Raw genomic sequence first — 15385 nt, 5'->3', positions numbered from 1 at the left:
ATTTGTCCGTGAGATATTTTGTCTGAGATATTTTGTCTGAGATCATTTGTCCTGAGATCATTTGTCATGGAACCCTCACCACTTACCTCTACTCACCACTTGCCTCTACTCAACACTCACCACTTGCCTTTACTCACCACTCACCACTTACCTCTACTCACCACTCACCACTTACCTCTACTCACCACTTGCCTCTACTCACCACTCACCACTTACCTCTACTCACCACTTGCCTCTACTCACCACTCACCACGTGCCTCTACTCACCACTCACCACTTACCTCTACTCACCACTTACCACTTACCTCTACTCACCACTCACCACGTGCCTCTACTCACCACTTACTTCTACTCACCAATCACTACTTGCCTCTACTCACCACTCATCACTTGCCTCTACTCACCACTCACCACTTACCTCTACTCACCACTCACCACTTGCACCTACTCACCACTTACCTCTACTCACCACTCACCACTTTTTTCTACTCACCACTCACCACTCACCACTTACCTCTACTCACCACTCACCTCTACTCACCACTCACCACTTACCTCTACTCACCACTTGCCTCTACTCACCACTCACCACTTGCCTCTACTCACCACTTGCCTCTACTCACCACTCACCACATACCTCTACTCAGCACTTGCCTCTACTCACCACTCACCACTTTTTTCTACTCACCACTCACCACTTACCTCTACTCACCACTCACCACTTACCTCTACTCACCACTTACCTCTACTCACCACTTGCCTCTACTCACCACTCACCTCTACTCACTGTCACCACTTACCTCTACTCACCACTCACCACGTGTCTCTACTCACCACTCACCACTTACCTCTACTAACCACTTACCTCTACTCACCACTCACCACGTGCCTCTACTCACCACTCACCACTTACCTCTACTCACCACTTACCACTTACCTCTACTCACCACTCACCACGTGCCTCTACTCACCACTCACCACTTACCTCTACTCACCACTTACCACTTACCTCTACTCACCACTCACCACGTGCCTCTACTCACCACTTACCTCTACTCACCACTCACTACTTTCCTCTACTCACCACTCACCACTTGCCTCTACTCACCACTTACCTCTACTCACCACTCACCACTTGCCTCTACTCACCACTTACCTCTACTCACCACTTGCCTCTACTCACCACTCACCACTTACCTCTACTCACCACTTGCATCTACTCACCACTCACCCATCGCCTCTACTCACCACTTACCTCTACTCACCACTCACCACTTGCATCTACTCACCACTTGCCTCTACTCACCACTCACCACTTGCCTCTACTCACCACTCACCACTTACCTCTACTCACCACTTGCCTCTACTCACCACTCACCACTTGCCTCTACTCACCACTCACCACTTGCCTCTACTCACCACTCACCACTTACCTCTACTCACCACTCACCACTTACCTCTACTCACCACTTACCACTTACCTCTACTCACCACTTTCCTCTACTCACTACTCACCACTTGCCTCTACTCACCACTTACCTCTACTCACCACTTGCCTCTACTCACCACTCACCACTTGCCTCTACTCAGCACTTGCCTCTACTCACCACTCACCACTTACCTCTACTCAGCACTTGCCTCTACTAACCACTCACCACTTTTTTCAGCTCACCACTCACCACTTACCTCTACTCACCACTCACCACTTACCTCTACTCACCAAGTGCCTCTACTCACCACTCACCACTTACCTCTACTCACCACTTGCCTCTACTCACCACTCACCACTTACCTCTACTCACCACTTGCCTCTACTCACCACTTACCTCTACTCACCACTCACCACTTACCTCTACTCACCACTTGCCTCTACTCACCACTAACCACTTGCCTCTACTCACCACTCACCACTTACCTCTACTCACCACTCACCACGTGCCTCTACTCACCACTCACCACTTACCTCTACTCACCACTTGCCTCTACTCACCACTCACCACTTACCTCTACTCACCACTTGCCTCTACTCACCACTCACCACATACCTCTACTCACCACTCACCACTTACCTCTACTCACCACTCACCACTTACCTCTACTCACCACTCACCACTTGCCTCTACTCACCACTCACCACTTGCCTCTACTCACCACTCACCACATGCCTCTACTTACCACTCACCACTTGCCTCTACTCACCACTCACCACTTACCTCTACTCACCACTCACCACTTGCCTCTACTCACCACTCACCACTTACCTCTACTCACCACTCACCACTTGCCTCTACTCACCACTCACCACTTACCTCTACTCACCACTTGCCTCTACTCACCACTTACCTCTACTCACCACTCACCACTTACCTCTACTCACCACTCACCACTTACCTCTACTCACCACTTGCCTCTACTCACCACTCACCACTTGCCTCTACTCACCACTCACCACTTTTTTCTACTCACCACTCACCACTTACCTCTACTCACCACTCACCACGTGCCTCTACTCACCACTTACCACTTGCCTCTACTCAGCACTTGCCTCTACTCACCACTCACCACTTTTTTTCTACTCACCACTCACCACTTACTTCTACTCAACACTCACCACGTGCCTCTACTCACCACTCACCACTTGCCTCTACTCAGCACTTGCCTCTACTCACCACTCACCACTTTTTTCTACTCACCACTCACCACTTGCCTCTACTCAGCACTTACCACTCGCCTCTACTCAGCTTTTGACGTATTCCGGTTTTGTTTAACAAAAGAATTCCTTTACCTCTACCTAGGCGTGTGAACACCTGTCTTTGTCTACAAATAAGATAGAAAAGATAGCCAACCTAAACGGTCTGAAGCACCTTAGAGTGCTGTCTATTGGCAGAAACTCGCTCAAGTCGCTTGCTGGAATCGAGGCATGCAACGACACACTTCAGGAACTTTGGTGCTCCTACAATCAGATCGACAGATTCAAGGGAATAACTGGGATGAAAAAGCTAAAGGTCTGTCTGGACATTGCGTGTCTGGACATTGCATGTCTGGACATTGCATGTCTGGACATTGCATGTCTGGACATTGCATGTCTGGTCATTGCATGTCTGGACATTGCGTGTCTGGACATTGCGTGTCTGGTCATTGCGTGTCTGGTCATTGCATGTCTGGTCATTGCATGTCTGGACATTGCATGGCTGGTCATTGCATCAAAATCTCGGCATTTTACGCGTCATCGAGTCGGAAAAACTGGGCTTTGCAATTGTGTCCGTAGGGCTCGGTGTGTGTCACTGAAGACAGTTTACAGACGACAACGAAAAGATCAAGCAGAACGTGTTACCTCAACATCGTTTTTAAAACTAAATTATCTGCCCCTAATAGCCGTCACTAAACCCGGCTCTACGATTGTAAACATTCGGCGTCGGCGTGAACCACAGCTCACCAGATATGATAGCGATTTGGTAGTTGCGCATGCCTGGAGAGCGAGGGGGGTGGGGTGAGGGTTAGATAGTCGGCTTGCGTGCGCCCATGTAGAGAATTATATCTCTACGAGCCGACCCGCAGCGTATCATACGCCGCTATTTAGTTGTTTTATTTTCTACTTTTCAGTAATTCATAATTTGTGAATTCGACAGTACCAATGCTGCCACTGAAAATATTTGCTTTAAAACACTACCCCCTCCCCCCCTTTCCCCTAACCCCGACCCTACACCCCCCCCCCCCCCCCCGTGAAAGCAGCCTCCTCTTAGTTATTTCTTAGTTACCTCCTGTAAGTTTAAAATCGAACTAAATTATCTGCCCCTAATAGAAACCCGACTCTACGGCGCTACGATTTGTAATCATTTAGCTTTGTAAACATTTAGCGTGACAACAGCTCACCAGACAATGTGGGGGTGGGGTGGGGGTGGTAGTGATAGTGATAGAGAGAAAGAGAGGGGACTGCAAGAAGGCGCTTGCAGCTTGTTTTCTAACGGCTCCCAGAAGTGAATTATATATATAGATACTACTAAAACTCAAATTTGTTTACATGATTGAATATTTATTTGTTTTTTTTTTGTCTGATTGACTACTGGAGAGAATTTGCTCTATGTGGAGAGATGTAAAATAGTATGTAGGTAGAGAAAAAATTTTGTTTTCAGACAGACTGTTAATCACAAATTTATTTACAGACGTTAATCAATTTATTGATTTATTCATAGGTAGATTAATCATATTAATTTTAAAAGTTTAAAACATTGACTTTACTTTGTGGGAATAATAGTGATGTCACATGATTTGTTTACTTTTTAGTACAATAAATGGCGGCTTCAATCCAAGATTTAGTTGCCGATTCAGATGTTTAACGCGTTCTTAAACTAATTTTCTGTCGGCTATAACTTTAACAATACGTTCGTTTTCTAATTTTTATTAAGTTTCAACACTATTATCAATGTTTTAACCTTTTTATTTAACACATTTCTCTAGATCTACAGAAATATGTCTAGATCAGGGGTCGGCAACCTGCGGTTCGCGAGCCGCATGCGGCTCTTTTGATATCAAGATGCGGCTATCCAGCTCCTTGAACAAATACTAATAATCTTTATAAAAAAATAAAATATTTGAAATAAAAAAAATGTTAGTGGCTCTTTAAAACCAGGGAAATTTTGAAAATTGTAATTTTGGCTCTTCCGCTTCAAAAGGTTGCCGACCCCTGGTCTAGATTCTTACGCCGCTTAGAAGTAAAATATATAAGTTATTAACTTTTTCAGAGTACGAGTCTAGATAGCTAAGAGGTTAGCACATTAAGCTAATATGCGGGTGGCATAGGTTCTAGATATGTCGGTGTTTTTTGTTTTTGTTTTTTTTTAGTTGTGAATGATAAGTAGAGTTCACCTGTTTCTTTGTCCTCAGTATGTAACGTGGATAGTGTGGTCAGAGCCATGCTCGGCCGGAATATTTTTTTTTCCAAAAGATAAAACATGTTGCCTGAGACTTGGCGGAACACTGGGCAGTTGAAGTAGTGTTGGGTAGGTGTAAAGTTCACCTGTGACGACAGCATATGAAGAGATAGAGTGGTCAGACCCACGCTCAGCCAAAATCTGTGTTTTCACAGATAAAAACATGTCTGAGTTGGGAGGACACTGGGCAGGTGAAGTAGAGTTGACCTGTTTTTGTGACCTCAGCATATGAAAAGATTATGTTGTTAGACCCATGCTCAGACGAAGTCTGTGCTTTTAAAGACAAAAACGTCTGAGGTGTGACGCCTTTTTGAATGTGGGGTCTGGTTATTTTGTGATGATAAGTGACAGACGTGATGTCATATATGGATGACCCCCGAAACCCACAGTTATCTAATGATAACGGGTAAACTAGTATATATATATATATATATATATATATATATATATATATATATATATATATATATATATATATATATATATATATGGTTCCATGACAAATGATCTCAGACAAAATATCTCACGGACAAATGATCTCAGGACAAATGATCTCAGGACAAATGATCTCAGGACAAATGATCTCAAGGACAAATGATTTCACGTACAAAAGATACCAGGACAAAATATATCAGGACAAAAGATATCATGGACAAAAGATCTCAGACAAAATATCTCAGACAAAATATCTCACAGCAAAATTTTAATAGTATGTACGATGATTTTAGTTGATTTGAACTTTTTTTTTAATTGACTGTTAATATGGTTTTATTTACTCTTTTTACGCATTGTAATTGATTGTTATAAAATGAATTTGTTAAACTTAACAAACAAATGTGAATGGGTCTTCAGGTTCGTCACTTGAAACTGTTATTTTTACTGCATCTTCAACACAAAAATGAAGTTTACGTTACTTTGCTGGCAGGTACATCGTTTTGATCACACATTTCCAATACTATGTGATCATATTCTTACTTGACATTTCCAAATCTCTTTGTCTGCTGCTCTACTTATGGCTTTTATAAACAGAAATTCATTAGAAACTAATGCCCTATACCCTATCTGCGAGGTCAAGAAAGATGCCATAGCTGAGTAATCACCATTAACACTGGTTTGTTTGCATGTACGCTACGACAAACTTAGCTCCGCGATGTTTGTCAAGCCCACCTACGCTATCTGTCGAAACAAATTCTTAAATCTTCGCATACTATATTAGTAATCTTAATTTTAAAATGCTTAGTACATTTTGGCAAATTTATACGGCAAAAATTTCTTACAATTATTGTATAGGCCTATAAATAATATTAAACATAGTAAACAAAACCATATGTCAGTCAATAAAAAAATGTTCAGATCAACTAAAATTATCCGATACACTTTTAAAATTGTGCTGTGAGATATTTTTTCTGAGATATTTTGTCTGAGATCTTTTGTCCATGATATCTTTTGTCCTGATATATTTTGTCCTGGTATCTTTTGTCCGTGAGATCATTTGTCCTTGAGATCATTTGTCCTGTCACCATATATATATATATATATACTAGCCGTCCCGGCCAGGCCCTGCTCTGGCTTCTGTGAAAAACCTTTCTGTTAAAGACCATTACCTGTGTGTTTAGTAATCATCATAAACCCGGCATTGCCCACCCAAACCACAACCAACCAAAAACAACAAAACGCAAACATAACGCTAACACAATTACAAATACAAACGAAAACAAAAACCTAACAACAAACCCAACCACAACCACCAATACAAACACAAAGAAAAAACAAACAAAAAAGCAAACGAAAACAAAAACCTAACAACAAACCCAACCACAAACACCAATACCAACAAAAAAAAAAAAACAACGAAAAAGCAAACGAAAACAAACCAAATCCAAACACAAAACCAACCAAAAACACAAATACAAACCCAAACAAAAAAACACAAACAAAAACGAAAAAAGAAAGAACAAAAACGAACCAAATCAAAACGCAACCACTAACGCTAACCCACCTAAACACAAAGAAAACACTAACGCGAACATAAACGCCCGGGGTGGAATCACCTGTTTTAGCTTAATGAACGACTATAGTACCCCAACTTATTCAAAGTCTTTTGCACTCACTTAAACGAACGCGCCTGTTTCAATTTGATGAACAATTTTAATACTCCAAGCTTATCCGTAAAATACCTACAACATTTGCACTTGATCAATCCCCGCTAATTAAGTAATTATTTTTTTTTCCCAACACCAAAACAAAGTAATTAAAAAGTAAATTATTTTCGACTAATGCAATGGTTTTATAAAGGGAAGTAATTTTGTTTTCCTAATTTATCAAAGGGAAGTAAGTGCTATAGGACTAAATAAAGACATAATTAGAATTTTTTTAAAAGATGATATTTTTTTTAAACTTGTGTTTAATGAACATGCCGACAATTATTACTGTAATTTGAAAAATGAAAATGATTTCCCAACACTTTCAATGGTAATTTTTTAGCTCATAAATTTAGACAAATGCGCACGATAATTTTCTAACACTTAAATTCGTACAATTCCAACGACATACAAATGCATTACATACAGAACTTAGCTTTATATATTATATATATATATATATATATATATATATATATATATATATATATATATATATATATATATATATATATATATATGTAATTATAACGACATAAGTTAAAAATCTTACTGCTACGTTCATAATCAATTAAACCATGTCACCCCTACGTTCAGAATGAGTTAAACCACCATCTAATTCTTACGTTCTGAATGAGTTAAACCATCTAATTCTTACGTTCTGGATGAGTTAAACCATCTAATTCTTACGTTCTGAATGAGTTAAACCATCTAATTCTTACGTTCTGAATGAGTTAAAGTTAAACCATCTAATTCTTACGTTTTGAATGAGTTACACAATGCTAATTCTACTTGTAAAATGAGATAAACAATGCTTCTACCACGGTCTTACCAGTAACTTTACGGTTGCAGGTCTTATTTATGGCACACAACAAAGTATCTGATTTGGCAGAAGTTGGTAAACTTTCAGGAATTTCAACACTGGAAGATGTACTCTTGGTGAGTAAAGTTCGAGGTTTATTTGTTGGTGAGTAACATTTTTAACTTAGTTATACGTTTGAGGCTTAATGTTGGTGGGTAAGGTTGGGGGGGGGGGGGGGGTGGTGGTGATAGTGAGTTAAGTTTACGTTCAGTTCAGTGGCGTCGCTGGGTCGAACGGGTGCTATCTGGTGCGGAACTTCATGGTGTCAATAACCCCCATACAAGAAAAAGTGTATATATATATATATATATATATATATATATATATATATATATATATATATATATATATATATATATATATATATATATATATATATATATATATATATATATATATATATATATATATATATATATGTGTGTGTGTGTGTGTGTGTGTGTGTGGTGACAGGACTAATGATCTCAGGACTAATGATCTCAAGGACAAAAGATACCAGGACAAAATATATCAGGACAAATGATACCATGGACAATTGATCTCAGACAAAATATCTCAGACAAAATATCTCACATCAAAATTTGTCCTGAGATCATTTGTACTGAGATCATTTGTCATGTAACCGTGTGTGTGTATGTGTGTGTGTGTGTTTGTGTGTCTGTGTGTGTTTGAATGTTATTAATACAACTGAATGTAGCATAGCTTTCTCTATGGTTCTCTATGGTTAGCAAGTTTATGTCATGGTGTCACACCCTCCTTTCTCGGGGTCGTCATTTGTACTTAAAATTTAACTTTAATTAATCATTCAGTTTTATGTCAAAAAGCATTTTTCATCTGTAAATTTTTCAAATTTTTTGGTGTCACCCCCACCCACACACCAATTTTGTTACACGGTGCAGTCCACACCCCAACCTTTACTTCCCCCACCCCTTCAATCTCTGATTATCATTTATTTCAAAAATGAGTGACATTTATTTATTTTTTAGATAGGGAATCCAATTGAGGAAGAGCTTTCGGAGTCAGGGAAGTGGTTCAATGAATTTCGGAAAAAATGTCCAAAGGTTAAAAAACTGGATGGAACAGTTTTTGGCGGAGACGATTAGCTATCATTATCACGACTAAGGAAGCTTTAGCACTCTTATAAAATTAGGTACTTATTTTAACTTTCAGATAAAAAAAATTATTGGCAAAAAAAAAACCCCAAAAAAAACACCCCTCAATTTAAGAATCAAAATAAATGTAAGTTTTATCGCATGCGGTAAGGCTAGATTTTTTTTTGTTTGTTTGAGTTATGATAAGAGTTAAAGTAGTTTTTCTTAAATCTGATCGAACGAAAAGAGTCATCAGTGGGACGTTTTTAAAAGTAAATATTTGTTAGAGGAGCGCTCTTAAATCAATAATGACGCTAGATTATTTGTAGTGAGATTTTTTTTTCTATTTAAAAATTTCAGCAGTGACACTAGTTTATAATCACATTGTTTGAACGTACTTATGACTGGTATTTAGACAAAAATAAAAGCATGTTTAATAAACATAAAACGATTTCATTTTGTGTTTTGTAATTCTGTATTATGTATTATAACTTTAAATGGTTTGAAAGGAAACATAATAAACTTGCGACCTGTGTGCCTATGTAATATATGACAATGTGACTTAGTTATTTGTTTAATAATCTACTGTCAAGAACGTTATGCCAATGTACTGGAGCTACTGTATAGATGTCACTCGGTGCCGTAAATTAGGGTCACCCCTACCCCCACTTGAATATACAGGTTTATATTCATGTAAATAAAAAAAAACACTATACCTTTATTTGTAAAGTTTAATCCATCCCTGCCAGTGAGAGATCCTTCTTTCAGTCATAATTAAGTGTGGACATAGATCTTGGTAGAATCTTGGAATTTTCAAAAATTCTTTTCGACGTAAATTACAAATGACACACAGAACAAAACATTGTACTTGTGGACGCAGACATAACAGGGACTTGCCGCAAGTATGTTAGTTATTTTAGTGACGTACATTTTTTAAACGTATTTTTATGTTCGGGTAGTCGATATGGGGTAAGGTGTCTCAGACCGATTTAGTAGTCTGCCAAGGCACGGGCCTTTAAGACACGGACCGAAAAAGAGGTATCGCGAGTTCAAAAGGTTAACTCGACAACTATGTTTGTTCGTGGTACTAAACATTTTGCGACCATCAAGGTTATAGAATTATATTTATGGTAAAAACGGTTAAATATCAAGGTATCAAGGGAAGCTATTCAAAACAAAGGGATGCAAGCACGTACAAATCTTGGCCGTATCCTGGCATAAGCATGGCGGGACCTTGGCCAATTTATCGCCAAGATAGAGATATTGAAAGAAAGTCACAAAGGAAAAATTTTATCGGAAAGAAGTCACAGAAATAAAGTCACAGAAAAACAGTCGCTAAAATATATTAAGAAATATTTTCATTTAATTGTTGAGAATTGTAAAATTTTGGGTGTTTATTAATCATTAATTTAATGTGTGTGGTGTTTTTATGGTCACATATTTATAAAAATTAAAAGTTGTATGGTTTTAAACAATAATAAGTAAAAATACTAAATGATAATTTACAGAGCATCTTCAACTTTTGTTAGGTATTTAATTAAACACGCGGTAAAAAAATAATTATAAACGAAACTTAAGCACATCATTGTTATTTGCATATGTTTTTTTGCCGTAGGCCTTTCCTTAGTCTGCTTCTCCTCAATCAACCTTGTCCGTCCTTGTTAACGTTTTGCGTCAGTGACAGCCTTTGTACCGTGTCGGCTTTCTGTTTTGATCTTATGCTTTGTTATATAATGAGCAGAGCCGGCGTTAGGGGGTGGCAAACGGGGCGGTCGCCCCAGGCCCCGCGCTTGAAGTGGCCCCGCTCTTCAGCACCGTCACTGTTATCTGAATTAGTTTGTAAACTTAATTAATTGTTGCTAAATTAAATTAAAAAAAAAAACAACAACAACTAAATGGCCGAAGTTGTTGTATGTTAAAACTGAAGCCACGGCTGATGTTAGTGAGTTATCTTCTACATGGACTGGGACAGACCATTATTCTAAAGAAAGACGTTATTGTCACACATTGCTGGCACGGTCGACTCGCAATTGTCCTGAGGTGACTGGAGATGGCGGTCGCGAATTGGCCCCCGACCTGACATGGGAGGTAAAATCGGGAAAACACTAAAGAGATAACCTATTGTATGCGGACCATTGAAGACGTTTTTTTTTTTAGTGAGCAGGCGGGGATGCCTGTAGTAAACAGTCAGTAACCTGATGATGGCTTGCAATGGAAGGGGGGGGGGGGGGGGATGGGGACATGCCCCGGACATCCAGAGTATTTATCCCTAAAATCATAATGTATACACTGTATGGGCATCTTTTGTGTAATTATGCTTATTTACCACGATACGTTTGATAGACATCCATACAGTAATTATGTTCATATTCATTTTATATATTGTCACGTCATCTTTAAATACATTATACTTGTATTTATTTTTATATTTTTGAAGGGCATTTATACAGTATTTATGTCCATATTCATTGTGGTGAACTTTAACGGTATTCGTAAAGTGATAAAGCACATGCTTTTTTTACTTGATTGTAGGGATATTCAGTATAATAGTTAAGACCATAGTGATTCTTGTTTTAAAACAGTGCAGGCATACTAAACAAATTATAAAGTCTATACTGTTTGATACATCGGGCCGAGACTGTTTTATGGTAAAGTTCTCCTGATTTCTCAAACGTCTAAATATATATATATATATATATATATATATATATATATATATATATATATATATATATATATATATATATATATATACTAGACTACCCGTCATCCGTTGGATAAATGTGGGTTTCGGGGGTCATCCATCAAGAAACATCACGTCTGTCACTCAGAGGCATAGCAACCCTTCCCGGCGCCCGGGAACAAACTTTTCGATTTGAACCCCCCCCCCCCCCCCCGCAGGATTTTGATTTGCAACCCCCCCCCCCCCCAAACTTTTGATGTGCACCCCCCCCCCTCAAGATTTCGATTTGAACCCCCCCCCCCACTCAAACTTTCGATTTGCACCCCCTCAACCTTTCAATTTATTTTTCCAACCCATTTTGGCGCCCCCTAAGGTCGGCGCCCGGGGACATATGTCCCCCCCCCCTCCTCGCTACGCTACTGCAGTGTCACTTATCGTCACAAAAAACAGACCCCACATTCAAAAATATGTTTTTTATCTTTTAAAAACACCGAAAACACCGATTTCGGACTATCCCTTCATATACTGACGTCACAGGTGACCTACTCAACTCTACTTCACCTGCCCAGTGTCCCGCCAAGTCTCAGACAACATGTTTTTATCGTTTAAAAAACGATTCCAGCCGAGCATGTCTCTGACCACACTTTCCTTTCATATGCTTAGGACAAAGAAACATATGAACTCTACTTCACCTGCCCTGTATCCTGCCAAGTTCAGATAGGCAACTTTATCATTCACATCTAAAAAAAATTGAAAAAAAAATATCATTGACGAATTGGTCTAGAACCTGTGCCACCCGCATGAGAGCCGATTACACTACCAACTTAGCTATTTACCCGTGACGTCACAAGTGAATTTTTATACTATACTTTGAGTCTCCCTATGCAACTTGATTTCCGCGCGTTGATCTAGAACTAAGTCTAGTAGTAGTAACTTTCAAATTAAATTTTATCTTAAATTAGCCAAACAAAGATGTTTATATAAAATAAAGAAGGTCTGAAATTATCTAGATCTAGATAGAATTATCTAGATCTAGATTCTACTACTCGTTTGCTTAAGTCTTAAGTTTAGTTTTTCTTGCTAGATCTAGAATCTAGATTTTCTAGATCTAATCATTAGCTAATAGCTACGCTAATAGGCCCGGGAGCGAGCATTTCAAAATTACCATATTCCAAACAAAGATTTATATAAAATAATAAAGGTCTAAAATAGTTTAGTATATAGAAAATCATTATTAACTAAATCTAGATAGAATTATCTATATTTTAGATCTACGACTGAGCTATATTTAGAATTTACGTTTATAATTTAGCAAAATTAGCGGTATCGAAGCCGCGTATGAATCTTAAGCTACGCAAATAGGCCCGGATCCAGCATTTCAAAATTTGCATAGTCGAAACAAAGATTTATACAAAATAATAAAGGTCTAAAATATTTTAGTATATAGAAACTCATTATTATCTAAATTTAGATAGAATTATCTATATTCTAGATCTACGACTGGTTTGCTTAAGTCTCGTTTTTTTTTTTTTTTTTTTTTTATTGTATTTATAACTAATAAATCTTTGATTTGACCTAGATTCTAGATCTAGATCTAGATCTATAAATAACTTTCTTGGACAGATTGTAGATCTAGAGAAATTTATCGTAAAACTAAATGAAAAAGACAGTTGAAAATTGATATAAGTGTTGGAACGTAATAAATACAGCAAACGGACGTATTGTTAAAGTTAAAGCCGACAGAAAATTAGCTTTAAAACGCGTTAAACATTGGAATGGGAACACAGTCTTCTTCGATAGGCCCCCATGATTATGGATGTAAAAAAATAAACACATCATGTGACGTCACTGTTTCCGTCGAGTCTAGTGGTTTTTGTAATCTTTTTTAAAAAAAGTGGTTAATCTACCTATGAATAAATCAATAAATTAATTAACGTCTTTAAATAAATTTTTGATTAACAGTCTGTCTTAAAACAACATTTTTTCTCTACCTACATACTATTTTACAGCTGTCCACGATGAATAGAAGTATTCACAATACTCGATCAGCCAAACAAAAAAAAAAAAAAAAACAAACAAAAAAATAAATATTCAAACATGTAAACAAACTTGAGTTTTAGTAGTATAATATATATATATATATATATATATGTACAATAGCCGTACAATTGAAGATAAATTACAACATGCATTATATTATTAAACAGAATACAAATAGAAAAGCATTAAATAATTGACTTACCTAAACTCTTGAAAAAACTGCGTACAGGTAAATAACTGACTCAAAAATGTAATAATGGGTAGAAATGCTGGGAGGGGAGATAATTTGGGGGATATGCCGAAAGAGGGGGGGGGATGTGGCTATTTTTCATGCCCTACAAAATAGTTTTTACATTGTACTAGCGGACCGGGCTGCGGTTACATAGGTAAGGTATTCTTTTTTTAATTTAATTGGGAAAAACTAAAGGTCAAAGTTCACCATTGTTGATTGTTACAACTGAGGCCACGGTTGATGTGAGTGAGTTATCACCCACCTGAACTGCAACAGGAAGACATTAGTGTCACACCTCGATGTGTGCCGGTTCCCCTGGTTATTATTTGACCCGAAATGGCTGGCGATGTGAGTGACTTGAGTGAGCCATCCCACCCCATCCCACCCACCTTTAGTCTGGTATGTAAATTTGGGAAAACACGTAATGTTTAATACCCGTATTAAATATTGTACGTATAACGCAATCAAAACCTACAAACTTCATACTAAATATTTTTACATGTCTTATAAATATTACTATACGCACATTACATTACATTTAATTTGTCGTAAGTTGATTTGCACTTTCTAAATATTTAATACATAAATCTATTAACAAATTCCATGCAAATACACATTTGTGACTTTTTTCGAGTGTCTTTTTTCCTGTGACATTTTTTTTCCTGTGACTTTTTACTTTCTCGTATATACGAAGTATAGAAAAAGTCTTGTAATCGTGCAAAAAAAAAAAAAAAAACCGAGATTTTTGCAAATCTCGACGTTTACAGCTCCCTGAGTCGGAAAAGCATAGTTTTGCAATTTTGTCCGTATGTCTCTGTGTGTGTTAGTGTGTCTGTCTGTCCGTGTGTGTGTAAACACGATAACTTGAGTACCGTTACAACTAGGTTCAATGATGAAATTTCATATATTAGTATTATATCAAAATTGTAGATCCGTAACAATTTTTGAGCGATTTCCAATAACCTGAAGTGGAACCGTTTCTACTTTGAAATTTTCAAAAGCCTATAACTTGAGTACTATTTCAGATAGATAAATTAAAATTTTGAGTAATTTCCGTTGACCGGAAGTAGTAATTTTAGCTATTTCCGATTTCTCAAAAAACGCATGGGAATTTATAAAGTTCTAATAATATTCCGCACTATTATGCACATTTTATTTGGCAATCACTTGTGTGCAATTCTTTTTTCTAAGAGATTTTATTCCATTTTAAAAAGTTGAAGTATTTAAAATCTATTAAAAATCATGTCTATATTCCGAGTTCCGATCCCCTGTTGTTTCATATAAGAAAATTCGAGAAAATTTAGGGGAGATCAATCCCGGTTTATTTTTTCCTACAATCGTTTACCTAGGCCTAGGCCCTAATGAATTTTATTTTGTTTCGAGTCAAAATAAAATAAAATTGAAT

General features: G+C 37.7%; 1 protein-coding gene across 4 annotated transcripts in view; it reads left to right on the top strand.

Moving 5' to 3' along the window:
• LOC131951919 (dynein axonemal light chain 1) overlaps nucleotides 1-9460 on the top strand; it is a 34737-nt gene extending 25277 nt beyond the window's left edge. For all 4 annotated transcript variants that reach the window (XM_059314389.1, XM_059314372.1, XM_059314381.1 and 1 more), the window contains exons 3-5: nucleotides 2796-3005; nucleotides 7925-8011; nucleotides 8921-9460. In XM_059314389.1, the coding sequence (XP_059170372.1) occupies nucleotides 2796-3005; nucleotides 7925-8011; nucleotides 8921-9037 (414 nt within the window). In that variant the 3' untranslated portion in view covers nucleotides 9038-9460. The remainder of the gene's footprint in view (nucleotides 1-2795; nucleotides 3006-7924; nucleotides 8012-8920) is intronic.
• Nucleotides 9461-15385: the final 5925 nt, after the last annotated feature.

This window comes from Physella acuta, unplaced genomic scaffold (genome assembly GCF_028476545.2).
Source record: "Physella acuta isolate Inbredline_101_S28 unplaced genomic scaffold, ASM2847654v3 ptg000067l, whole genome shotgun sequence".
Taxonomy (NCBI): Eukaryota; Metazoa; Mollusca; class Gastropoda; family Physidae; genus Physella; species Physella acuta.
Note: the sequence above shows the minus strand (reverse complement) of the source record. Positions and strands in the feature narration are given on the sequence as shown.